The 27,606-nt window shown below is 42.0% G+C and overlaps 1 protein-coding gene across 1 annotated transcript in view; it reads left to right on the top strand.

Annotated features, from left to right (window-relative positions):
• The window catches only part of LOC134463615 (protein unc-80 homolog), a 179,701-nt gene that overhangs the window by 136,223 nt on the left and 15,872 nt on the right, over nt 1-27,606 (top strand). Inside the window, exons 52-61 of the mRNA XM_063216795.1 lie at nt 1,034-1,252; nt 2,073-2,273; nt 7,545-7,668; nt 8,542-8,667; nt 9,342-9,465; nt 10,631-10,837; nt 11,911-12,095; nt 14,681-14,846; nt 15,224-15,403; nt 27,443-27,584. Coding sequence (XP_063072865.1) covers nt 1,034-1,252; nt 2,073-2,273; nt 7,545-7,668; nt 8,542-8,667; nt 9,342-9,465; nt 10,631-10,837; nt 11,911-12,095; nt 14,681-14,846; nt 15,224-15,403; nt 27,443-27,584 — 1,674 coding nt within the window. The remainder of the gene's footprint in view (nt 1-1,033; nt 1,253-2,072; nt 2,274-7,544; nt 7,669-8,541; nt 8,668-9,341; nt 9,466-10,630; nt 10,838-11,910; nt 12,096-14,680; nt 14,847-15,223; nt 15,404-27,442; nt 27,585-27,606) is intronic.

The following is a 27,606-nucleotide window of genomic DNA, read 5'->3' on the forward strand; positions in this document are numbered from 1 at the left end:
GAAAAGAGGCATTGGTCACCTCACATCACCACTGTAGTGAAAAAGACCAGGCAGCGTCTGTCCCACCTCAGGAGTCTAATGCCGTGTCCAGATCAAGAGCGAACTACGCTGCCTGGTAGCGTGGGTAGCAGAAGAAGTTTCACCTTGAATTCGCTGTATTCGCTCCAGACGCAGCATTGACATGTTTGATTCAGCTAATCACAAAGCGGCTTTGGCTTGACAGCCTGGGACATTCGGAGATATGAACGTTCCGATTGGTTTTCGCCGAACAGCGTCAGAGCGAATTCGCCTACGATTAGATTGAGTTTAATCGTCAAAATTCGCTCTGGTCGCTCAAGAAGCTTCGCTCCTGGCGAATTCGCTTTGGTAGCGCAGGTCGCGTGCCCTCCATAGAGAAATAATGACTTCCGTCGCTTCGTTCACTCCGTTCGCTCCTGGTCTGTACACGGCATAAGGAAGTTCAGAATTCCATCAGACATGCAGAAGTCCTTCTACTGTATACTGCCACAATTGAGTCAGTAATTACAGGAAGCATTACAACGTGGTATGGCAACTGCACAGCTCAGGATAAGATAGCCTTGCACAGAGTAGTGCATGCTACTACAGATAAAATCACTGGCGCCATCCTTCCAGGGCTGCAAGATATATATGCAAGAAGGGCAAAGACACGAGCACAAAGGATTATGAAAGACACATTCCATCCGAGTCACTCCATGTTCGAAAGGCTGCCCTCAGGGAAACGACTACGTTCCATAAGATGTAGAACAGAGAGACTGCGTAAACGTTTTTTTCCTCAAGCCATCAGCTTTTCAAATTATTAAGACAATAACTATTTTTAATTATTTGTTATTTTATTTTATTATTTTAATTTTTTTACCATCCAACACAGCACAGAGCAGTTGCAATCCCCATTTTACTGCCAATTGTGCTTGCACAAGGAAGCACGTGACAAATAAAAATCTTGAATCTTGAATCTTGAATCTACTCCGCTCTATATAACCAATTCACTGCACTGTATTTTCACCAACTTTAGTGACGACTTGAATCTGCTTGAGGAGGGCCAAGGTGTTCCCCGCGAGGAGATGGATGAGAGAATTGCCCGAGAGGAGTTTAGGCGCCCACGGGAGTCTTTGCTCAACATCTGCACCGAGTTCTACAAGCACAGCGTGCCCAGGCTCAAGATCTTGCAAAACGTGGCAGGAGAGCCACGCGTCACGGCTCTGGAACTTCTGGACATCAAATCGCATATGAGGTAGAACTTTTGTTTGGAGTTAAACTGCATTGTAAATTAGTGTTTCTCAAAGGGGACTCTAAAGCTCCCCACTCTCCATATATATATATTGAGAACATTTTATACAGACTGAAAATAATACAAACAAATAAAAATCATAAAAATAATGCAATCAATAAAACAACAGTAAACATCAGTGTTACAACAAGGTTTTTCAATGAACGTGTGCACGCCCAGTGGTAACCAACCACTTCCTCAACTGAACGATGCAGGGCAAATTAATTGTTATTACAGCACTTTATAAGAAATGTTTCCAGCGATTAAGTGCAACAGTGTTGGATAAGCAACAAGCCATGAGAGGTCGTGGGTTTGTGTTTGATTTATGATTGGTAAGGGGAGTTGTAGCATGATGCGAAGAGGAGAATGCAAATAGAATGGGATATTCCACCATGCCATTGTATAAAATGTTTTGAAAGCCTATTTTGCATAATAATTTGAAAGTGGATTTTAAGGTTTTTTTATTTAGTGATATAACGTTATCTGTTGATGGTTTCTTCAATAATATTGTATATATTTAGTTAACTTGGTTATGGTAATGGTTAATGACTTTAAAATAATGATGACTGCAATTTACTGTATATTGACTCTTTGGAAAATCTGCCAAAAATAGAATTTGGTTAATAATTTGGAACACAGTGTACTGCAGAAATTAACCTGCCTTGATTGCCTAGGTTAAACGATGACTGTCATTTACAGTATATTGACTGAAAATTGATATTGACTGTTAGGAAAATTTGGAACACAGTGTACTGCCGAAATACAGCTGCCTTAATTTGCCTAGGTTGGCCGAGATCGCCCACTCCTTGTTGAAGCTGGCTCCGTATGACACCCTGACGATGGAGAGTCGTGGGCTACGACGCTACATCATGGAAATGTTGCCCATTACCGATTGGTCAGCTGAAGCAGTCCGCCCAGCACTTATCCTCATTTTAAAGCGCCTGGACCGTATGTTCAACAAGATCCACAAAATGCCAACCCTCAGGTGCGCTCGCCCACAAGCTCTTAACTCCAGGTCTGTCACTTCATCCAATTGATATTTACAAATGAAGAGCTTTATTGCAAAATGACGTATATCCATGTTGGAACATTTTGGGAAATTGACATTTTTGTATTGGGCATTCCATAGCATTGCATTGCAAAATGCATTCTATATAGGTTGAAAAAGTATGTTCCCAAAACATTGGAATGGCAGGAATTCACACGTAGATGATAGGACGTCTGAACAGTCATTTCCAATCATAAAATGCAAAAGTCAAAGAATGGTGCTTAGGTCATTTTGCAACGAAACTCGTACAGTTTGTTGAAAATTATTAAATCCGGAATGCTGTAAAGCAAGTTTTAGGGGTTTTTGTATGTATACTATCAATTGTGATAATGCAACTAAAATGACAAAAAAATAGTCTTGTTATTCTTGGAAATTGATTTCTCATGCTCCCTGACACACTGGTGCAATGAACTGCTTCTCATGTCTTTGGGCATTTTCACACCTAGTTCCCTTTAAGAGAACCAAACCAGAGACTGTCTGTATTAGGAGACGGAAAATTTCAGAAAGCGCCCATAGGAATGAACAAGTGCAATTCGCTATGCTAATATGGCGTGTGCTTGCACATATCCCACCTGTTCGACAACAATAGCCAATTGCTTGCTGAGCTGCACTGTCATTTATCCAATCATCTCGCCGCCTCGGCGCGTAACCTTTGACGACTGCTCAAACCCAATCGGTATGCCCTCAGAATCTGCTTCCGCCGGTCGATTGCTGATGACATGTGCGGCTTGCATCGGGTAGCTACTCGCATGGGGTTGCAACAGAGTCCGCGGCCACTTGGTCCCACAGACCGTAAAGCAGAATGAATGTCGTGAAATTCCGCGCATTTGTAATCTGAAATTGCGCTTTAGGCGTAGCTAAGATGGCCGCCGAGTAAAAGGACTTAATCTATTTGACTTTGACCAAACACAGTCCTCTTTGATCACACCCAGTCCTCTTCAGCACTCCTCAAGTGATTACACCTAGTGTAACTTGTCAGGACTCATAAGGATCATTTCACGTGAAATCAGACACTTTGGGACCCGACTGACACAGATTTCAATCATACTTGCTGTGCCTGTTTAGTAGCTAGATGGCACCCCAGAACTGCATTTGTGTGAATCTGACACCAATATTAAGGGAGAAACAGACTAGCAAAGGTTTACACATGAGGGTAGGACACTATGTATTCAGCCTTGATTATATCAGTCAGTGTAAGTCACAAAAAGATGTCTGTCGTGTTATTTGAAAGCTATTTTCTGGCTCTACAAATTACAAGAACCGCATGGAATACAACAACCCTCAGAATATGAATGATCATCAATTGAAAAATTAAAAATATCAAAGAAATATATATTTTAAAATGGCCAGTTCCTTGTCTAAACATAGCCTGCAATGTCATGAACAACACCTGAAATACTGGTGTTTGGTTCTTTATTCATTTCAGAGATAATGGGACTAAAAAATATAACATCATAAAAATCACCTAGTATAATATAGTAATACCATAGTAATAGCGCATGACAGCATGTCTACGGAATATGTGAAGGATGGAGATGGCTGAAAAGAAAATAAAGGTCCGCAACACTGTTAAATGTTCCCAAATATTTAATGGCACGACGTTTCGGAATAACCGTCCTTCATCAAAGTGCAACACAGAACAGGTGTAAAGGGTGTGGTATATATACATAGCGGGGAGGGGGGAGGGTGTCACATACAAAAGTGAAGGGTAAGCTATATACAAAGTGGGCACCAGAGGGCACCTATCCCAAAACCTTATGTATAATCAGCTACAAAGGGGCTGAACAATATATACACATATTTACATCCAAAGTCATCATAAATATAATAATTCATCAATGGGTCTAAAACAGATCCCCAATCACATGGCCTAAATAATAGGTACCATAAAAACACCTTGTAGGTATACAGGTAGATTACAGAGTAATGTAGGTTTACATAATCATGTGCTAGATCATCACATCCCATGAGTATACACATGTTCAGTAAAAATGGTAGTCATGAGGAAACATATAGCTGAGAATAAAACGGATACATGTAGAAGACACATCCATGACAACCATACTTCAGCATAGGCCTAGCCCTACAAAAATGGTTTAATGTCAAATTCTTCGTTTAAGCCGGCTGGAGACATGGTGTTGAGTGTGTGTATATAGTAAGTCTCACGTTGGAGTAAAAGTCGTTTGTGATTACCTCCTCTAGGGGGCTTGTTAACCTTCTCAATACCAATGTAATGAAAAAAACACAGGTTGTGGCTGGCTTTTTTTAAATGCGCGGCCACGGGGTTGCGCTCATCACCGCACCTAATGTTACTCCTGTGTTCACTCATTCTGACGCGCAGCGGTCTAGAAGTACAACCCACGTAGGCGAGACCACATGGACATCTTATAAGATACACCACAAAAGGGGTGTTACATGTAATGACACCACGTATCTTTAGTGTTTTTCCAGAGTGCGGGTGTTTGTATGTAGTACATTTCCTTGTGAAGCCACATTGAACACAGTTGGCACATTTATAATTCCCTTCTGGAATGTCCAAGAATGTGCACGGTTTTTCCGGAGGCGTGTACGACTTAACCAACTGGTCGCGTAAAGTAGGCGGGCGTTTGTAAACCAACTTGGGGGACTCGGTGTATACAGATTTGAGCGCAGGGTTGGATCTAATGACATGCCAGTGTTTTTTAGAATATTCTGTACCTCAAAGCCAATAGGTGAGTACGTAGTGAAACAGAGAGGAGGGGAACTAGGAGGTGATTTGATTTTGGGCTGTAGAGCCTCATTCTGGGTGGTAGTATCGAAGCGCTCTTTCGCTGCAGTTATCCATTCCTCTCTGTATCCACGATCCAAAAATCTGTTGGTTAAGTCTGTCGCCTGTCCGTCAAACCTGTCATCAGTACTGCAAATCCGTCTGGCCCTATGAAACTGACTAATTGGGAGGCTCCTGATTAGATGTGTAGGGTGATAACTGTCACCACGGAGCAAAGTGTTGCGGTCAGTGGGCTTACGGTAAAGGTCAGTTTGTAATGTCTCACCATCAACAATGATCTGGACGTCAAGGAAACTAATTTCGTGGCTATTCGATTCAAGGGTGAATTGCAGGTGTTCACTGGCCGCATTAAGATATGCGTGGAAATCAGTCAATGTTGTTTCATTCCCATTCCAAATCATAAATAAGTCATCTATATAGCGTTGGTAGCATAGTATGTGTTTATGAAATGGATTAAGGTCAGGGTCAAGGATAAACATTTTCTCGAACTGGCCCATGAAAAGATTAGCGTAGTTAGGTGCCATGGTGCTACCCATGGCAGTGCCCTTAGTTTGCAAATAAAAGTCATTTTTGAATAAGCAGTAGTTGGTGGTCAGTACTGTTTCAGTCAAATCACATATGCAGGCAGTGCTAGGTTTTTCAGTGTGGGGCCTATTGCTCAGAAAATGATTGACAGCCGCTATACCACCCGTGTGCGGGATATTTGTATACAGGCTGGACACATCAAGCGTCACCAGTATGCCACCAGCTGGAACTTGCAATGATTTTAGTTTATTTATGAAATCAATGGAGTCTCTGAGGTAAGAAGGAAGAGATGTCACCCATGGTTTTAGATAGAAATCAACAAAAGTAGAGACATTGGTAGTCAGAGAACCAATACTGCTGACGATAGGTCGGCCTATTATAGGCGGGGTCTGGGATTTATGTACCTTGTAAATAACTGGCACAACAGGGAAATCATTCACCATGAACTCAAATTCATTTTTTGTAAGTTCACCTTTATCAAACCAGTATTTAAATTTTTCGTGGACAACATGTTTGAACTGGTTAGTCGGATCTGAAGGCAATTTTTGATAAAAGGCATCGTCACTTAACTGCCTCTTAATTTCATTAAAGGATGGAGATGGTCCATGAGGATGCAGGAAGTTCAGTTTCACCTCTCCAGTGCTCGGCATACATTCCTCAACACATGCTAACCACTAGTTGGTACAACATACCCTTTGATGCTTGAAAGTTCTTTTACTGAGCGTATTCCTTCAACCCAGCCTTCTCTGAATGCTGAAAATGGTCTAGCTTCTACTGTGTCCATTGACAATGGGCAGAAGCTATGTAGTTTTTGAGTTCCTGGGATAGGGACCGACGAGGGTGCAGGGCCCGCCGGGAAAATACCAATTATGCCAGATGCCCAGTCCAGTCCTGTCCCTGACACTACTCTATTACTACTTCATTACAACTCATTTCAACCTTTATGTCCCATTATCTCTGAAATGAATAAAGAACCAAACACCGCATTTTCAGGTTTTGTTTATGATCTTACAGGCTATGTTAAGACAAGAAAGCGGACATTTTAAAATAGAAGTTTTTATTGATATTCAAGTTTTAATTTTCCAATGTATCATAATTCATATTCTGAAGGTTGTTGTATTCCATGCTGTATGTGTAATTTCTAGAGCCAGAAAAGAGCTTTCAAAAAACACCTCAGACATATTTTTGTGACTTACACTGACTAATATAATCAAGGCTGAATGTATAGTGTCCTACCCTCATATGTTAACCTTTGCTAGTCTGTTTCTCCCTTAATATTGGTGTCAGATTCACACATGCAGTTCTGGGGTGCTACCTTGCTACTAAACAGGCACAGCAAGTATGATTGGAATCTGTGTCGGTCGGGTCCTTAAGTGTCTGATTTCACGTGAAATGACCCATAAGCAAACCGTAGTGAGACCACGTCAACAAAGATCTCAGGACGGTTTACTTCAGAAGGGTCTGGGTACACTTTGGAGAGTTCGCATATGTGCAGAAAATGCTGAGTCACAGGTCTGAGTTCACTTAAATGGCTTAAAGGTGTGCGTGTTTGTTTGTTTTCTTAAATCAGTGTTTTCTTTTTTATAATGTGATTAAACATTTCACACTTAAAGCCTTTTTACCCATTCAATAATTGAACAAAGTCAACAATCTTGTTATTTGAGATTGATGATAATTTCAAAACAATAATAATAGACCTGTTGGTGTCATGCTAAAAAGTGCTAAACACCAAAATTCTACTTATTAGTAATGCTGTCACGAGTGCTTGTAACAGTTTTGTTTCAGTTGCAACATAATATGACATTTTGCCCCTAGGTAAGACACACATTTATAAACAACATATCATCTGATTGAAAATGTGTGTCACTGTCTTTGTGTCTGGATGTCTTTGTGTCTGGATGTCTTTATGTTTTCAGACGACAGGTGGAATGGGAGGCAGCCAGTAGTCTGATTGAAGGGATCTGTCTGACATTACAGCGCCAGCCCATCATCTCCTTTCTGCCTCACCTGCGTTCTCTCATTAATGTTTGCGTCAACCTGGTAATGTCATCTTTTTTTGCTTTTTCACCTTTAGACAGGACAATTGAGAGAGACAGGAAATTAGTGGAGCGAGACAGGGAGGAAGGATCAGCAAAAGACCTTGGGTTGGAATCGAACCCGGGTCGCTGACCTAATGGTATAGCGTGTTAGCTCATTGAGCCAATTAATGCCATCTTTGCCCTTGTAAACCCTTACTGCAGAGCCTCTGCGGCTTATGATGAGGTCAAGGGGGCGTTTCTTCAAAAAAGGTTGAGAACCACATGTAGTCGAATGTCTTCAGCTAAGAGTGAACGGGATGTTGGCAGCCTAGCATCAGTATGAGGCTACAAAGGCGAGATGCATGTTCATTTTCTTTCAGACAATAGGTTATGATGGACAAACATCGAAACTCTCCACTTCTCAGGGCTGTTTCTAGCCATTTTGGTGCCCTAAGCATAAAGGCGCCATAAATACCAACACAAGCACCATTAGATTAGATTATCCCTTATTGTCTCTTCAGGAGAGAAATTCAGAATGGAGAAAGTGTGATTCACAGTTAACATCAAATTACCACAACAGACAGACTTACAGTAGGACCACAAAGAACAAACAAACTTATAAACAGGGTAACAGACAACCATTGTTAGTGTTACACACAACATTCCAGTTTTAGCCCTGAGTCATCCAAAGGCATATACAAACCTAGATATTGCACATACTCTGACCTAGAGCTATTGCTCAGAAAATAATAAAATAAATAATTATTATTGTGACTGAAGGGTGAACAGTGTACACTGTAAAGACAGCGGATTATTTTAACTGTGAATTCTTACAACAGTACGATGACTGCAGCTTTTTCCATACTCTTGTTTTTTTTCTTCTTCTCTGATTTAGGTGATGGGTGTTGTAGGTCCATCTAGTGTGGCTGATGGCTTGCCTCTTCTTCACCTGAGTCCCTACCTTTCTCCACCACTCCCTTTCAGTACTGCAGTGGTGCGGCTTGTAGCTCTTCAAATACAGGTACTCTTTAAAAAAAAAAAAAAATCAGAAATTCCAACATACCCCAAATCTACAAGATTACAAATACTGATACCACTGAACTGAGAACTAACTGACATAAGTGCAATACTATCAACAGAGCTTGGTAGGGTCAAATAAACGAAAGTACACCTTGCACACCCATGTCGTTTCAGCTCTCCCCATTATTTTCCCCTAGTTTGACGGTATGCTTTGGTACACTGTCCATTTGGAAGGCTCATTTTCCGTCAAGATATAAGTTCTTGACAGATGTGATGAGATGTTTCAATATTTTTCCACACACTGTTCTTTCTTCATGATGCCATCTATTTTGTAAAGTGCACCAGTTCCTCCTGAAGCAAACTAGCCCCATAACATGATGCTAATGCTGTTGATGCTCGTGGTTATTGTGGGCTTGCAAGTTTCCCTCTTTTTCCTTCAAATCAACAGTGATGATACTGCCAAACTGTTATATTTTTGCTTCATCAGACCACAGGTCAAAGTTACCCTCTACACCTGCACTTGATGAAGGGCTATCATTATTGATGAAGGATTATCAATATCTTTTGTGACTAATTGTCAAAAGACATAGTTACATAATAGCATTATCCTGACTGTACTTCAGATATTAGTTTCTATCCTCACAATGTCTCAAATGTTTTTTTTTTTTACAACAGGCTCTGAAGGATGACTTCCCCCTAAACCATGTAATATCCCCTTTCACCAATCAAGAACGAAGGGAAAGTATGCTGCTTAACCTACTAATCCCATTTGTTCTCACAGTGGGATCAGGGAGTAAAGGTTATTTCTTCATTACTATGCAAACATCACTGATTTTTGTTGCATGCTTAATCGTTATGGTATAGCTTGGGGTGATGCCTGTTGTGGTGGTAGTAGTAGTATAATTTGTAGCTCCTTGATGATTGGCCTCGTTTACATGATGTTTTTAATAGGGCTGCAACATTAGCGCATTAATTAATTAATTACACCGCATTACATTATAAAATTTACGTCATGAATTATGAGTAGGTATAAGTTCATAAACTGCCATACCAAAAGCTCTTTCACCCAGCTCAAAAAAAGTGTTTCTTTTTTTCTGTGGTCTTCCTTCGTCTCCAGTGTTGTTGAGATATTAGGTTGGCGTTTATGGTATTCAATTTTGATAGTTGTTTTATATCAGAGGTATATTTTGTTTATTGTGGGCATAGTCTGTTTAAAGTCATGAAGTAGATTAAGTCATCCTTTCCCCACCTTTTTCTCTCATACCAAGTATCTCATATGGTGATGATAAAAAATGAGATTAAATTAGATTAATTAATTACAAAGTCTGTCTTTTTTTAATGTAGTTACAGCACTAGTTTTTAATTCAGAATTAATTACTCGGAATTATATAGTTACAACAACTTCTTCCAATTTCAATATGCTGTTGTATTGCTCACGCTACCCTGACTTGTCAGTACCCGGTGGTGCTGCATTTTTCGGCTCAGCCCTTTCCAAGATCTGAGCCATTCTAATGGGGGGCAGCTTTTGTTTTAAAATTTAAAAACATCTTAACATAGGCCTACACCAAATATTTTCCCCAAAATAATTGCTGTTTGCTAGTTGTCTACTGATGTTGCATAACCTTTTGGATGTTTTTGGGAATAAATCAAGATTTTTTTTTCAAAATGTAAACAAACACCGGCCCCCATTTCAATGACCAGGATCTCGGAAAAGGCTGAAGAAAAATCAAAACATTTACTGGTACTGACCAGGGTAGTCAAGGGTAGTGTGAGCATTACAACTGCATGTCAAAATTGGCTGAAGTTATCCTTTAGCATTGCACTTTTATTTAATTCCAAATTTTTAAGCATTATGTTTTCAAAAGGGAAATCAAGTTTTATTTGGAATTAAATTCAGTTAATTCGGAATTAAATGTCTCATGTAAAATGAGGTCACTGTATAACCCAAATCTTCACCTTTCCAGACAGTCCCCATTTGGAGCAGCCAGAGGTTTTACTTCTGCTTCAGACAGTGTTAAACATCCTTCTTCCGCCCCGTATCATCAACACTTCGCGCAGCAAGAGCTTCATGCTGGATAACTCTCCTGCCCACTGTTCCACTCCGGGGGATACCGGCAAGGACTTACGCAGGGAGGGATTGACGGAGTCGACTGGTCAGGCTGCCTATTTAGGTAAATCTCTAACCACTCAATATCTCAGTATGATTTATATAGCACATACGTAATTGTCATTAAATGTGCTAAAGGTGCACTGTGCAGGAAATGGTCAAAAAGGTATTGCAACTATGCCGCTTATTGAAACTGGGTTGCCTATTGCCAAATTTGATCTTTTCACGAAAGTTTACCAAGTATTATCACCCAGTGAGCAGACGGAACGTCTTCTGATTGGCTGAGCAGGTGTCCTTTATTCCCCGGTAGCAGGACACCTATGATGTCATGCGGGCGTGCGGGCGTCCAAGTTGCTTCTTTTTTAACTTTCTGGCGAAGTGCCGTTAGTTCTATCGCATCTGGTTGTCTAGTCAAGACCGCGTCGTTAGTTCTATTGCATCTGGTTGTCTAGTCAAGACCCCGTTACTAATTCTATTGCATCTCGTTGTCAAGTCAAAAACCCAGTCGTCAATTCTATCGCATTTGGTTGTCAAGTCACCCCAACATTCTGAGCGCGTCCGTTAGGCTACTGTATGCCTCCGATAGAGGCGCGTCTCACTAGATTAGGAAGTGGTGCCCATAGCAACGTACCAAGCGCAGTGGTGAATCTACTTTCTCACGAAGCCTTAGATCAACTTATTAATAAATTAATACTTAAATGCTGGTAACCGGGTGATAAGCGGAATAGCGGCCTTCGAGGTGTCCCGATATCAAGGGAAAATGGACTTGGCGAAGCGAACAGCCCTTCGGCTGCGCCGTCGGGCTGTTTAGAACGCTCTGCCTCGTCCATTATTTCCCTTGATATCGGGACACCTCGTCGTCCGCTATTCCATACGTAATAATGGAATAATGGAAAAGCGCCTATAGACTATCAGTACATGAAACTCTGTGTGTTCAGTAGGAGTCACTTACTTTTTTCCAGTTCCGTGCACGTACCAGGACACTTCCAATGTGTTTTGAGCTGGATCTTGCCAGGAGCAATCACGGTGCAGACATGAAACCACAGTGAAAAATCAGTGACTCCTACTGGGCTGTTTTTACAATTAAATTTCTGTGGCCAATAATGTGCATACATCATTTACTTCTCCCCTTTTCAGCTCTTAAGGTGGTGTTGGTGTGTTTTGAGAGACAGCTGGGCAGCCAATGGTACCAGCTTAGTCTACAGGTGAAGGAGATGGCTCTGAGAAAGGTTGGGGGGATGGCATTCTGGGATTTTATTGATTTCATTGTACGCACGCGAATCCCCATCTTCATCCTGCTGCGACCCTTTATCCAGTGTAAGGTAGGTCTACATCCTTGTTTGAAATGACCTAACTGTTATGTGGGACCAGATTATTGCGCAATATTGCTTATTTTTCCAATGTGGTAATTAAGCAAGCTCAACAGACCAGTGCAACTTTTTAGGTATAGGTACAGGTAGACCTTAGGTATAGGTACAGGTAGACCTTCTGTAAACTATAACACAGTTTTTTTGAAAAACACAATGCTTTCAAGTTCATTCCGAACATTGTAAAGCCTGACTATTAGAAAATATCTCTGTTGATTCAAAGGCTATAACAGACTTTGTTGATTTATCAACAGTTGATTACAAAAAAGATTGTTAATTTTTAAATTGTGTTAATGTTTGTGTAGTTAATTAATCAAAATTAATTACATTAAATCCCAGCTCTACAACATACACATTCCATGTACAATATTTACATGTTGCAGTGCATGGAATGTGTCTGTGCCTTACCTTTATACAGTATATGGGTACTTACTTACTTATCCTCTTTGTCCCGGCTGGGACATTTGGCCGCAATCATACACTGCCACTGCATATGGGTATACGGGTGGTTGACAAATAAGGGTGTAACACATTTTTTTTTAAACATTGGATGGAATTATATTGTTCAAAGGCTGGAGTGTGTAGAGCTGTTAGTGGTCCGTGGAATTTGCCCTATTTTTTAGGAAAACGTGTCCTGCAGTGTGACATCACATTTCTGTAAGATGCAATAAAATTAAAAAATATTCTCCACAAACATCTCCTCCATGCTCTTTCTTCTATTGTTCCTTTAACCCTCAACAGACACTACTACCCACCCCCACCCCACCCACCTATGCATTGTACAGGCAACAGACAACTGTGTTTTTACTGCATGTTTTCACTGTATTACTTGTATTAATTGGGTGAATGTGACAAATAATTATCCCGGTATCCTTACATCCTTGCATGATACATAAAAAACAAATATGGATTGAGTAACACTAAGCATGTAACACCGCAGGACATTCAGTGCATCGTGGCCATTTTAATCCTTTTATATACGTACATGACTGACCTTGGAGCTCATGCTAGCTAGATATTATTTTAAATCTTAATATGTGTTTTTCATTTATAAAAAAAACCCCTTATTTTTCCTTCTATAAGACCAGTCACACCACAGGACACCATAAATGTCTGACAGAAAAATTGAAATATGTAGACATATTAAGCGGTTAATAGTCACCGTAAACTTCCACACAACTCTCCAATAACTGAGGTACTAACTAGTTGAGGGCCTGTCTTTTAGACCCTTGCAGTTGGCCTTGCAGCTGCCCGTCCACAAACCTGACTTACATGTCACCCCGCAGGAAGCAATTTGTATTGCAAAATTGAACTTGTTGTTAATATTACTGTATTGAATTTTTTCACATTTAAAACATTTTTGTGTAAAGTTAATATTTATGCAATCATGCCAAATACTTAATAAATTATTCAAAATGTTGTTGGTTTATTTTATAACTATATTTATTCTAGGTTACAGTCACACCACAGGACATTTGACACATAAACCTTTACATAAATCTGAACAAAAATCTTCTCATCTAAAACTAAAATAAAACATAATGTACCACATTTTCTTTCATTTACATTTGTCACATTTCATTTACATTTGAGGAAAAATAACAATTTCGGAGGTTTTTAACCAATGTTACGTAAAAACCAGGCATCACGTCAACCACCAATATGCGAAAATGAGGACTGGGCTACCTTCATACACATACTACAAAGGCCAGCAAAGTGCAGGGCAATAATATTTTGTATAGGGCTACATATTTTGTCAAAATTTAAATCATACTGAAAATGGTCTTCATAACACCTGCGTTATCTTGTGACAGAGCCTTATGGTCCAAATGTGTCCCATTTTAGAGATACTGTGTCATATTTGCAGTAAATACAATATGAACTAGGGGTCGACCGATACAGGTTTTTTAATGATGAAGCGATACCGATTTTTTTTTCATCACCCTTGGCCGATACCCGATTTCCGATAACCGATATTTGGGGCCGATATGGGTGAAAAAAAGGTTAAATAATGACAAATATTCCAGGTCTCACGTTAAAAATAATTATTCCTTTAACGTTATCAAATTGGGGTAGAACTTGTAACATTTAAACACCCACTCTAACAATCAAGTAATGTCTAACAATCAAGTCATAAAAAAATAAAGTGTGTTGGTGCTTTTGAAAAAACCCAAATTATATAAAATGATCAATATTGCGTATCGGCCAAAACCACACGTGTAAAGGCCGATACCGATACACTTAAAAAATGCAAATATCGGCCCGATACCGATACCGATATATATATATCGGTCTATCCTTAATATGAACCCTAGTAGCAAGGCTTTCACTGCATTTTTCTCAGTTTCAATATTGGGGTGGTTACTAAACTTTGCCTTTGTACCGACAATGTAGTACCTGCCATTGTTGTTAACTGTTCTACAAAGGCAAGTAACTACGACAACATTGAAACTGAGAAAAATGCCTTCAAAGACTTGGTTTTTGGTTGCATGTATCTTTTCCCTTTGAGTGATGTGGGTTTGTCCCTTGTACCTGCCCAGCTTCTTACACAGCCAGCGGAGTCGCAGGAGGAGATCACAGCACGGCACCACATTGCCGATCAGCTGGAGCGTCGCTTCATCCCAAGGCCACTCTGCAAGAGTTCTCTGTTTGCCGAGTTTAGCAACGAGCTTAAGATTTTGAAGGAGGCAGTGCATAGTGGCTCAGGTGAAATAATTAAATTGACATAATATTTCTGTGTATTATATTACCATATGATTATACAGTACTTCTTCCACTTTGGCAGAAATAGCAATGGTATTTGTATAGTCATCATACACAGGTGTCATTCAATGTGCTCGAGAAAGAGAAAGAAGGAAACATCTTAGCCTATGGATTGTACAAAGTCTGAAAAAAGAAGCAAAATAAAAAAAACTGAAGGAACTAAACTCCATCCAATCCCAAATCCGATTAGCCAAATCTCACTAGTGCTTTTATGAGGAGCATGTGCCAAATTCCATTTCAAGTGGGCATCGACAAGTGTTTATAATGTTTTAGAGTCCTGACACGAATCAGTGTCTGATCGTATCGTTTTTTTTATGCAGCCTATCAGGGGAAGACTTCCATCAGTACAGTGGGGACATCCACATCAGCATACCGTTTGAGTCTGGCTACCATGTCCCGGTCCAACACAGGAACTGGCACAGTTTGGGAACAAGACAGTCAGCCGTCACGCCAACCATCCCAAGACACGCTCAGCCGCACTGACGAGGAAGAAGAAGAGAGTGAGTCATTCATTTTTTAAATCTTTTAAATTATTAGCTATGGGGTGCCTAAGGCTGGCGGTATGCTTGCTGTAGCACACGCGAGCGCGTGCACTATTCGTTCATGAACGCGTTAACTTGCACAATTCATGTCAATTCTACGAGCGTTAGATACAAGTGCGTCAGGTGCAATATCTTCAAACTCACTGTGGGCGATCACAAGAAAGACTGCACAGTTCCATACGAGCGCTTCTGGGGAAAACGACGATGGCGACAACTTTTCAAGAGCGTCTTGAGCTTGTCCGAACTTACAAACGTTCGATTTGCAGGCATACTTCCCTGTTGCACTTTGACAAAGGAGCGTGCAAATACAGAAGTAGCAGTATCGTCTCCTTGCCCGGGGAGTCCTTATTTTGTTTTGTTTACAGTCTGTGTTCCCAATTTCCTTATCGCAATGCTGTGCTCTCTGCCCCCTGGATGACACCGCCAGTATTTTGCGTGTTGGTCTACTGCTTTTAAAGCAAGCATGTGCAGTCGGTTGCTCGCGCGCCTCGCATAAATTGCGGCTCACAGCAAGTGTGCAGAGGGCTTAAGTCTCCGCCCCCTCCGGACAGCTCATGCGGCCTGGGAAGTCAGGTTGTAGTCTATTACCAAGTGTCACACGAAAACTAAAATAAAGTTACTTGCTTTCCAAAAATGGGTGGCCTTACGGCGTCAATCAAAATCTTTAAAATTCACTGCCACCTTATGTGAAATCCAGAGCACATGTCGAACGGACTCAAGATTTAGCTTGACTCGCTCCATTCACTCCCATTCAAAACTTTTGTGTGTTAAGGGCCCCATAGACCAGAAGTTGAAGAGAGCAACTTAAGCCGGGCTTACACTGTGCGACTTCTTTCCCGATTTTGCCATGATTTGTCACTCGCACGACTTTTTGAAAGTTGGGCCGATTTCTTGCTCAATAGCAGGTCAATCGTGAGCCTCTCAACGTGTAGTGTACATGGGGTAGCACGAAGCGATTTCACCTCACGATCATTTCACGATCAGAACTGTTTGAAATCTTGGAGCATTAGTAGTGCTACTACTGACGCTTCTCATGTACAAATTGAAAGGGCAGCGGTATTCGCTCTTCAGCGCGTCCTCATCTCCACCTCAGGGGTGCGTTTCTGGAACGTTAGCATCTTTCTACAGATGTACTTTAAAACTCTCTACTTACTTCAAGGCGAAATACGTGCATTTCTCGAAACCTTACCATTCCCACAGTAAGCCCAAAGTAGTGTGGCTACTTTCCTGAATCCACATCGCTACTTACTTTCTTGTCATTGCAGTGCATGACCAAAGAAGCAACAAGAGACAAGCATGAATAGCCCTTTTTGGATGACAACCACATGTGTCTTGCTGACTCATGATTCAGCTGTTTCCTCCTAAATTCAGTGTGTGAAGTAGAAAGCAATAGTGTACAACCACCACCAGCATATTTGATTGGATGTCACCGCTGACACCATGACTCAGCTGTTTCCTCCACGAACACACCTTGTAATTTCTTTGTGAAAAAACACGGCCATGGCATTACAATCTGACACAGTCCGCACCAATAATGCAGCATTATCTGCATGCCGATTGGATTTCGTTTCATTCCTAGGTGTAATTTGTAAAATATTTGGATAATAAAGTAGTGGTTCCTCCCGGAAATTCACTTGTTGAACTGTCCCTAAAAAGAACTTGTTGTGAATTTCATTACGTAGCCTAGTGGTATTTACGCTTGCATCCCAATAGGAAAACAGAAGCCACGCAGGTTCGAATCCACATGGTTGCAGTGCCAAAATTTTGCAAATATCTGACAGAAATAGATAATTTATTTTGTGCATTACCAACACACACGTGCAGCCAAGGGAAAATGTGTTACACTGTAGGGTCCAAGACACGATTTCACGAGTTGTTGTCAACATGCTGCACAGTGGATTTGAACCCGCGTGGCTCGCGTCTTCCCATTGACAGGCAAGCGTAAATACCACTAGGCTATGAAATGAAATTCGCGCAAAATTCTTTTGAGTCTTCGACACTTGTACCACTGCATTTCCGGGAGTAACCAATACTTTCTAATCCAAATACAGTATTTCACAAATTACACCTTCTTCAGTGTCGGGCAAACCTTTTTTTTTTGCCCGACACTGAAGAAGGTTAACCCCGAAACGTGTGACGGGCAATAAACCACAAAAACTTGGAGTGCTGTCCTGCTTTTTTCTTTAATTCATATATTTTCGAGGAATGAGCACCCAGTTGTTAACTTTGTTTGAGTTGAGCGCGTTACAGCCCTTAGTTTCACAAATTACACCTCGAAATGAAACGAAATTCAATCGGTATACAGCTAAAAGTATATTATTAGTGTGGGATTCATCACCAAGGATATGACTTTTTTTCACAAACAAATGACATGACGTGAATTTGTGTTCTGAACACTCTCGCAGCTGTATCATGACTTTGTGTGTCTATTGTTTTTCAGTGCGTTTGCACCACAGGATTTAAAGATATTGACACATTTGTGGTCAAATATTTACTACAAGTTTAGCTAATGGGTGGAGTCACACTCTGAAGTAGACTAGCGCTGTGTGCTACTTGGGGTGGCTGAGGTGATGTCTGGACTCAATGGATCTACTCCAGCTGTACTTCAACTTCACTGTCGAGATACGGATAGGAGGCGCCTCACTTTCAAAGTCACCACTACTTCAGAGTGCACATTACTCCAAGCAGTAGTTACTTTGTGTGCTAACGTTCGAGACACAAGAGTTAGCAACTTTTTTAGTATCTACTCTTCAACGTAGAAATTAGCTACTTCCCAATTGAGAAACAACCCCAGGTGCGCATGTTCCCTCCTCTGCAGACCCGGGAAACATGCCTTTCGTGTCCCACAGTGGGAGCATCCTGCTCGCATCCGACTGTCAGCTCATATAGTGTGAGGACGTGAGTCGTGAGATGCAAACTTTTTAATTGTTAAATTCCCTTGTGCAGTGTGAGGAGCTTAATATCCACGATTGAAAATATCGCACAGTGTATGCCCACCTTTAGGTGCCCCATACAGCTAAGTCGTGAACATGTAGAACTTGCAAGTCACTTGGAAGCATGTAGTTTTTGTTGTTAGCATTTAATGCCATGAGTGATAAAAGCAACAAAGAGTGACTGCTAAAAGCAGAATGAATTCCGACAGTCGACCTTGGGTTACAGTTGCTAGGTCGAACAGATAAAAAGAAGCAAGCCATCCTCATAGACATATAAGTGGTAGCTTATCATAATGAATAAATTAAAAACAACATAGTTTGTGCCTGCGAAAAATTGCCCATAGTAAGTAATTTCATGACCAAATATCTTCGGCAGATCTCCAAATGATACACGACTAACATGGGTGAGTAGAACATGTTGTTATAATGTGAAATCAAGGGCCCAATGTAAAACGGTTTTCTAGGCTACTCAAATGTAGCCAGGCTGCGCCCTCCTAGTGACGCAACACCTTCGGCGGTGTCACGTCAGAGTGAGGTGGTCGCTACAAACAATTTCTGGCCGTGTTGTGTTTTTATTCGGAATAAACCTACACCAACGACAGACATTCATACGAGTTTTGCCCAATTACAAACTAACCACAGTGGCTAGCCCTTTCATGCACGGTAAACTAACCACAGTGGCTAACTAACTGAAAAGGTTAAGCTTAACCAAACGAACCCGCGTATAAACCACATTCACCTTCGATGATACACCATACGTATCCGATTCATGACATACAAATGATGTATTAAACAAAAAAGTCAGTTACATTTTACACATAGCTCATCGATTGATGGAAGCTCACCTGAGTAATGCTCTTCCGAGAGCTCAGAAGGCTTCCAGGGCTGCTGCTAGGCAAGCTTGTTGTCCCTCGTCCCTTTTTAACAATGCGTGGCGTTTTTGATGGTGTTGGCTCTCTAGGTCTCTTATCAGTCGGGTGGTCCGTTTCGGATGAGGCATCGTTGGCTCCCGCAAACTCACTTTCCCATTGCCGAAAAACGGGCAGGTCCCGTTCAAGCCGAGTCAGAGCACTCACACATCTTGGACAGATTCTGTCTGATTTTACTAAATCGGGGGAAATGGTGAGGCCAATTTTCAGAAATCGCTCTGCTACTGACTGTGCTTTTGTCAAATAACAGATGACTTTACATGTCCTGCAAAAGTCGTGTCTCTCCATTTTCGGTATTGTTGTTATGGTGATCGTCGTCGTATACATCAACTGTCATATTTCGGGTCGCGTAACATACGTCAGAGAAAATAGAGGCCTGATTGGTTTAAACTCCTGCACATCACGCACAGCCTCGACCAATGGCAAATGGAGGAAGGCGGGACAACCTGCTGCTTGGAAACGTTTATTGTTATGCTCGGGGTCAGACTCAGATCGAATCTCGATTGCAAGTCTATGATAATCAGGCAAACTCAAATGTCCCTCTCATTTCTCTTCCTTTTTAGATGTGTCCTATCATCGCTATAAGAGGGTACATCCGTCCGTCCGTCCGTCTGTCTGTCTGTCCGTCTGTATGTCTGTCCATCTGAAACGCATTCTTAAAGTCGTTATGCCCTCCTGTGTCCACAAGGCGGCAGTGCATAGACGGATGTATCTTTGTCCACCTGTCGGGCTTGTTCCCCCACAGATGACTCGATGAGCATCCCCACTCTCAAATGAATGAATGAATGAAACGTTATAGTCATTGTACAGGTACAATGAAATTGGTAAAGTGCAGATGCTCACGGTGCTTGAAAAATCAACAAACAAAAAAAGCTATATATATATTAGGGGTGGGCATAGATTATTTTTTTAAATCTAGATTAATCTCACTGTAATTATGAAATTAATCTAGATTAATCTATATCAAAATGGCTCATTCAGAATAGGCATGCTAGCGAAATAATGATGAAAAAACTTGGGTATTTCTTAAGACAGATGGCGCATTACACCAGAGCTCATCTCTTTTTTCCAAAATGCATCTCAGCTTCAAAGCACAAAGTTTGTGACGGGGGTTATGTCGAGGTCCTCTACCCATAGGCTATGTTTGATGTTATAAATGTTTAGCCTAATTGTCTGTTATTGTTCACAACATTCGCACCCCACCAGGGCTGAGCTCAAACATGTATCATAATATTATTATAATGTGCAATTAAAGAAAAAGAAAGAGGCGACTGTGTGGGCTCAACAGTGATTTGTTTGTCAACCACCTTATCCATATCGACCTCAACGCCCTCCTCCCATAGATTACTAACACATTCTATGCCTCCTCCATATCCAAGAGAACTGTCACGACCCCATCCTTGTCCGAAACACATTCATTTTTAAACTGCCAGCCTTCTCGTCGGTAGGCTAGATGGTTCCGCTTTGCCAAGGGTGAAACTTGGGGAGACGTGGAAACGGCCGGGCATCACTGCGTGCTTATTGGCTATTCAGTTAATGTGATGAAAGATGGTCAAACTTTAGATGCTGCATGCCACGAAAGGGGCAATTTTTCAGGAGCAGCTAGGTAAAATGTTTAGGGGTTGGGAGGGAGTGACTGAACAGTTGTCAACTAACTTACTTGACTATTTCCTGAAATCGGCAACCTACTGTAGGCAATATACACACTGGCCCAGAATAAGTATCTGCTGAATAGCCACTGCGCAGGGCTAACCACCACATAAGTGCATTTCACAAGCTTGTTAGTTCAATGCGATTTGCCAAAGTCGGTTGCTGCACCAATGCATTAAAAAGGATTCATGGGGGAACAACGCATAATACAAAAAAAACCACAATAAGCCTACCTTAGCGCTTAACCCATTATTGTCTTACCTTGAGTTGTCTTATTTCAACAAAGCTTGTTTGATATAATCAACGTAAATCCATGCAAACAAATATTTGACTGCCGCATGCCTTCACGTCGCCACCATAGACACCTAGACACCTGACCTGACTTCAGCCATTCGTTAGTCTCGTCCCCCTCCTACCGGCAACGCTGCGCTAGAGGTTTCATTAGCTCTAATGCAAACACGAGCACGGGGAGCTTTGAGTGAACCGTGTGATGAACAGCATGACCTGTTTTGTATAGTAGGCTATCATTTATTAATCCCAAGGGAAATTAAGGACAATATATAGATACTTTGCAAACGCATGGGTCTACTTTGTATTATTATTAAGTCTCTCTTCTGGAGGTCGGTAGCCTATCTTAGTTTGCAAATCAGATATTTGGTGCCAGTTTCTCGACCTAAGATGGGTGCTACAAGAAAAGTAACCAGATGGCAGTAAAACGCCCGCAAATTATTTCATGTTTGATCCACTCAAAAAATAAATCCAAGCTGTGTTATCCCACACGATAGGCCTATTCGTCCACAATTGGGAAAATTAAACATAGGCCTACCCATCATTGAAAAGCATGGGCACCAAGGGCGAAACTTTGATTTTGACATTGGTGGGGACACAAAAGTACTCCAAGACAAAGATTCCAAAGGTTTTTTTGCATTATCAATCATAGGTTAATGTCATGCAGATGTAGGGCACGGTCTATGAATGTGGTCATTGATCCACGCGGATTTATAAGCACGAGCGGTGCTGTCCCCATAGCCTATTTGTTTCAAAAGTTTATGACGCGCATTGGTGATTTAATGTCACGCTTTCAAAGACATAGATTATTGGGAGAACGGAGAACGAGACACAGAATAGGTTAGAGGTAGGTGAATTTAATGTGGAGAGCACGGTCTATGAATGTGGTCATTGATCCCCGTCAATTTATAAGTATGAACGGTGCTGTCCTCATAGCCTATTTGTTTCAAAAGTTTATGACGCGCTTTGCCGATTTTATTTCACGCTTTCAAAGACGTTGATTATTGGGAGAATGGAGAACGAGACACGGAATAGGGTAGAGGGAGGTGAAATTCATGTGGAGAGAGAAAGAGAGAGAGTGGGCAGCACCAACCCTTTGGATGCAGTGATGCACGCGCAACCAAAATTGAAAGAAAAGACAGACCTCCAGACCTACCCCCTTCTGCATTCTGCAGTTGAACATACTTTGGAAGTTTTGGTGTTTTTTAATTTGTTTGTTTTGTTCGTGTTTAAAAACAAAAAAAATGCACTGAATCAATCTGGGCTAACATTCTCGAAACCTTCGTTGCTAACTAAGGTAGCAACTAACGACCCAGCTGCGACAAAACTGTTTCTGGAACACATCGTTAAGACTTACAAAGTACCAATAGTTAGTCGTTCGTCCGATGTTGGTGCGAACGACTCAGGTGTTCCTGCAAAACGAAGTAGGGGCTGTTCGTTAGTACTACTGTCGGAATTGGAACGAATAGCATGGTTAGCTAGTTCACCTTTGTTTTGGGAAGCACGTCACTCTTGCTCGTGGTTTGGGGCGGGTTCAGGCAGAGTTCAAGCAACATCGATCGATTACTGCCACCAAGTGCACAAGCCTCCGACCCACACTACACCAAATGTCTAGTCATGTTACGAACAGGGCTGAAAAAAAAACCCACCAACACAATATTCAAACAGGGGACAAAAATATTGTCCAAATATAGTAGGAAATTATATGTTTCACTATCGTGCTTCACGAGCTCCGATCAATCAAAGCTGCGCCAAAAAAAGAACCGTTTGATTACCATCGGGATTTCAACACACACCAAAAGCAGCATCTCGCATGAATGTAGATTATTTAATTGCTCACATATCTCCACACATAACAAAGCCAATAGCACATTTTGATTAAACTCCAACAAGCATAGGCTACATGGAAATACGTGTAGCCTATAAGTTGCCATTGCGAAATGCGCTGTTCACTATTATTTTTAAAAGGCACCAGTGTGCGGTGATCCTTCTTGTAGGCCTATTCCTTGCATTGTAGGCTATGCCTTAGTCCACAAGAACTCCAAACTACATCGTAGGCTACAACAAGTTCAAAAAATGGACATTATGCAACTGCCCTAGTATGTTGAAATAGTGCGTAATGGGAAGGCACTCGGAAAGGCGAGCGTGATGACAAGAATAGGACACTTCTTCGCGTTACTAGGTCTTATAGTATTCATATTCTAAAGCAAATGTTGTTTCAGCAGTGAGCACACTCCAAATAGCGCCATGGCCCATGGCGCACGAAGTGCAGTGCAGTCAGGGGGATCAGAAAACAACACAGCGCATCGTGTCATTCTTTCTCTATCTGTGTGAATTGGGCCATCGTTTTGTGTTTTTGTAAAATACAGGTGAAAAGCAATTTGACTTGGCCTTAATGTGCCTGCGTGCGTGGCTACGAGGCAAAGACTCTCGGATGCCAGAGCTCCACAAGCGCGCCCAACAGCACGCGTGGATCGGCCACTTTACGCACACACACAGAGGTTGGATAAACAGTTGCGCAGAGGAATAGGCACCTGCGTTTAATGTAGGCCTATCTTACTGAGGGAATCGAAATCTTGTCACACTGAAAATGCCTTCGCGCTTACCATTCACCGCCCTTGCTCTTGATTGATGGTGATGTGTAGACCGACATTTGGTTATTGCATTTAATGGGGTGGATTTTGGGGATATGATTGTGTTAACAGGTCTTTTCCGACGTTGAAGGACTTTGAATGTGCCATGTTTACAGACATTAACGGCCCCTTCCATAGGTCCCTTCCTGCGGGTCTTTATGTACAACGGCAATAATGGCAGTTCCACCCGCTTACGTTGCGCGTAAAGACGCGTGCAGACTGGAAAATTAAAGAAACATTCTGATATGTTTTATTAATTCTCAAGCGTAATTTCAGTTATCATTTCAAGCAGCATTTAACTGCAATCTGCCTGGCCATGACCTGTTGAAAGTGTTGCGTTGCCCATGAGCGTGAGAATGACTTCGCTTGCCGTTCTGGAAAAAAGATGTGATGGGTGGTTATTATATATTCACCGGGGATTGAACTCACGCCTCCGATAAGGAAACGGCAAACGTGTATGAAATTCCGACATTCTAACCACTCACCCACCAACCGTGCTTCCATATTAGTGGTAGGCTATAGCATTAAACAGTGTATGCAAAACCTACAAATAATACATGGTGGATTGTAATGTCGCATTTGGTAACTGCAGTTGAAGAGGGGTGAAGTCGGGGACATGATTGTGTTGACAAAGATTTGTGGACTTTGATAGATGTATAGCCTGAATTTGACAGGCACTGTGTGGTACAGCGTCACTGCTTTGCGACAAATGCACCCGAGCTGAGGCGAGACACTCCGAGCATTTCCGACAACTTCATCGTGCGTCTGAACTTACTTGGTTGGAATTTCATCGGACTTACTTCGTACCTACATCGGACTTTGTTGGTTTGAGGCTTTCGAGAAATCATCGTTGTTGGTTAGTTGTTGTGTCGGACTTCGTTCGTACTTACTTGGTCCGAAGGCTAATTTTGGTCGGATTCGAGAAATCCACCCCTGGCTTGTGGCCGAATCAATGCTGAATTGTCCATGCCCTGCATCGCGATCCATTGCCGCATTGATTACTGTTGACGGCCCTACTCTCCACACAGGCCCCATCGATGACCAGCAGTTGAATGTTAGCCTTTGTCCTCCTGTAATCCACTTTCAACTCCTTTTTTTTGTGATGTTTAGGAACAGGTTGTTCTCCTTGCACCAGACCGATAGACGCTACACCTCTTCCCAGTCATACCTGTCAACCATCCCTAATTTCCCGGGAAACTCCCTAATTTTGACTCATTTCCCGATTTCTTCCCGATTTGATATTTTTCCCGGAAATATCCCGGATTTTTCACATTATCAAAAAACACAGTCGGTCCAGTAATTATACCCACGGCCCTGTCAGTTAGCCCGACGAGCCACACCCCCTCTTGAAGAGAGAGACAGAGGGTCTTGCTTATCAAGCTACCTGCCAGAAGATTGTATGTCAGATGCCACCAAGAATTGAAGTTCCTTGAAAATACGAGCGCTCACCCTCGAGCTCCGTAGCACTTGTGCGCCCACTCTTCTCCTCAGAATCCGTCAGTTCATGCAACGCATGAAACAGCCTCGGAACAGAATCATGCGATTAACCTAATCACAACCTATACCAGCACAAAGTTTTGCACGAGCAGACAACTTGTGTGACAAAACAACAAGAAGAAACTCATTGTGCTCATTTCATTGTTTTGTTTTCATTTCATTGTTTTTCCACGCTGTAAAACGTGTGCTGAGGGATTTTAGACAGGACTGTCTTTGCACAGGCGCTGTTGTGAAAAGCAGAGTAGGTCCTAGAACGATCCGTCTCTGTCATCCCGTTGACTGTCAGAATTTGGCCTTTAGAACATTTCCCGAATTTTGGCTTAAAATATGGGAATTTTCCCGATTTTTTTTTTTTTTTTGTGCAAAATCGTTAAAGGGGGGGCTAATACTAATGTAGGGGGGGCTAAAGCCCCCCTAAAATAGGCCTAACGACGGCCCTGGTTGATAGCATCCATGCATCCCCACACCATGTCAGTCCCACTACCATGCTTGGCTATTGAGAGGATACGCTTTTTTTGTAAAACTCACTTGTTTACCACCACACATGCTTGACAACATCTAAAGTAAATGTGTTTATGAAACGCACGCTGATGACCTCCCTTTTAATCCCTTTTCATTTCGAGACGATTCGAGACAACACAGCCCCTTCTCTACCGGATTTTAATCTGGGGTGTACTCACTTTTGTGAGTACATGTTCAAACATTAATGGCTGTATTTTGTTTTTTTCTGAGTGAACAAGAAAGTGGATAAATATGTTGATAAAAAGTCACTAATCCTTGTGTCAAAGTGACATTTCTGTAATGCTTTCCTATGAAAATATATACTCACAAATCTGCAAAAACTGTGAGGGGCTCACTTTCGTGATATACTGCACCTTATCCAATATGTTGGTCCCCCTTGTGGCACATTTAACATGTTGATGGAATTTGGTCAGTGCTGTCTTTATATTAACATGGTTAAAGTCCCCTGCTACCATGTGAACAGCCTCTGGATGCAGGCTCTGTTGATCGTTAACTGCGTCATGTAATAGTCCCAGGGCGGAGCTGGCTTTAGCGTCAGGGGGAATATATACAGCAGCGATGATGATGACAGTGAATTCACGCAGCAAATAAAAGTCTACACTTCAGTCACATATTCCAGGTCTGGGGAGCAGTGTCTGCTTACAGGCACAGAGTTTGTACACCAGCTGTCATTTGTATACACGCATAAGCCCCCTCCCTTGTTTTTTTTGCCTTTTTTATGCCTTTATTGACAGGATAGTATGAGATGAGATGTTGACGGGAAATGAGTGGGAGAGAGAGATGGGGGAGGATTGGGAAATGACCCCGTCCGGGCGTCCCCATGGGGCTTGCATGAAAGCCCAAATGTGGGGGGCTTAGCACCACAGTGCCCCCCCCGGTTTTTACCGGAGTCTCATGTCCTGTCCCGCCGATGCGCTGTGAAGCCCTCTATCTCGATAGCTGCATCTGGGGTAGAGGGCTGAAGCCAGGTTTCGGTGAAGAGTAGAATGCAGCTTTTCTCCATGGTGTTGTTATTGACAAGTAGCAATCTCAGTTCATCCATCTTGTTTCAGAGTGCTCTTAAATTTGCGAGAAAAACGCTTGGGAGCGGAGGTTTGTTAGTCCCTCTCCGTAGCCTCGCCACCGCACCAGCCCTGCAGCCTCGCTTCTGTCTCCTCTCCCGACGCCGCCTGCTCCGTCTCCCAGCGGGGATAATGATCCATGGAGACCCATGGGTTCTAGCGAAGTCTTCGGTGATATTGTGATACTGGAGAAAAGCGGTTGTAATTGCCCTCTCGCTTTGTAATCCGATTTTTATGAGCTGGTGCCTACTAAATGTAATTCCCGACATTTAAAACAAAAATAAATAAAAAAAAAAACATATATTTAAGCAAAAACAAAGCACCAAAAGGTAGAGCACTTAAGCCACTGCGCGTCTGCGCACCGCCATGGCAACCAAATCTCATGTCCATGCTACTTCAGGCGCCTGGGTCAATGTTGCGATACACATCTTCCAGCATCAATGAGTAAATGTCCTTCTCATGTATCCTCCTTTTACCCCCACAGATGACTCCATGAGCATCCCCAGTGTGGTGAGTGAGCACGAGACGTTCATTCCAAGTGCCATAACTCATCGCCGCTTCTCCAGCCACACGACGGGGGCCACTCAGCCTGAACTGATCAGCAGTACAATGCTTCCAAGCCACAGGTGCATAACTCCCCATACACAA

The sequence above is a fragment of the Engraulis encrasicolus genome, chromosome 15 (assembly GCF_034702125.1).
Source record: "Engraulis encrasicolus isolate BLACKSEA-1 chromosome 15, IST_EnEncr_1.0, whole genome shotgun sequence".
Classification (NCBI taxonomy): domain Eukaryota; kingdom Metazoa; phylum Chordata; class Actinopteri; order Clupeiformes; family Engraulidae; genus Engraulis; species Engraulis encrasicolus.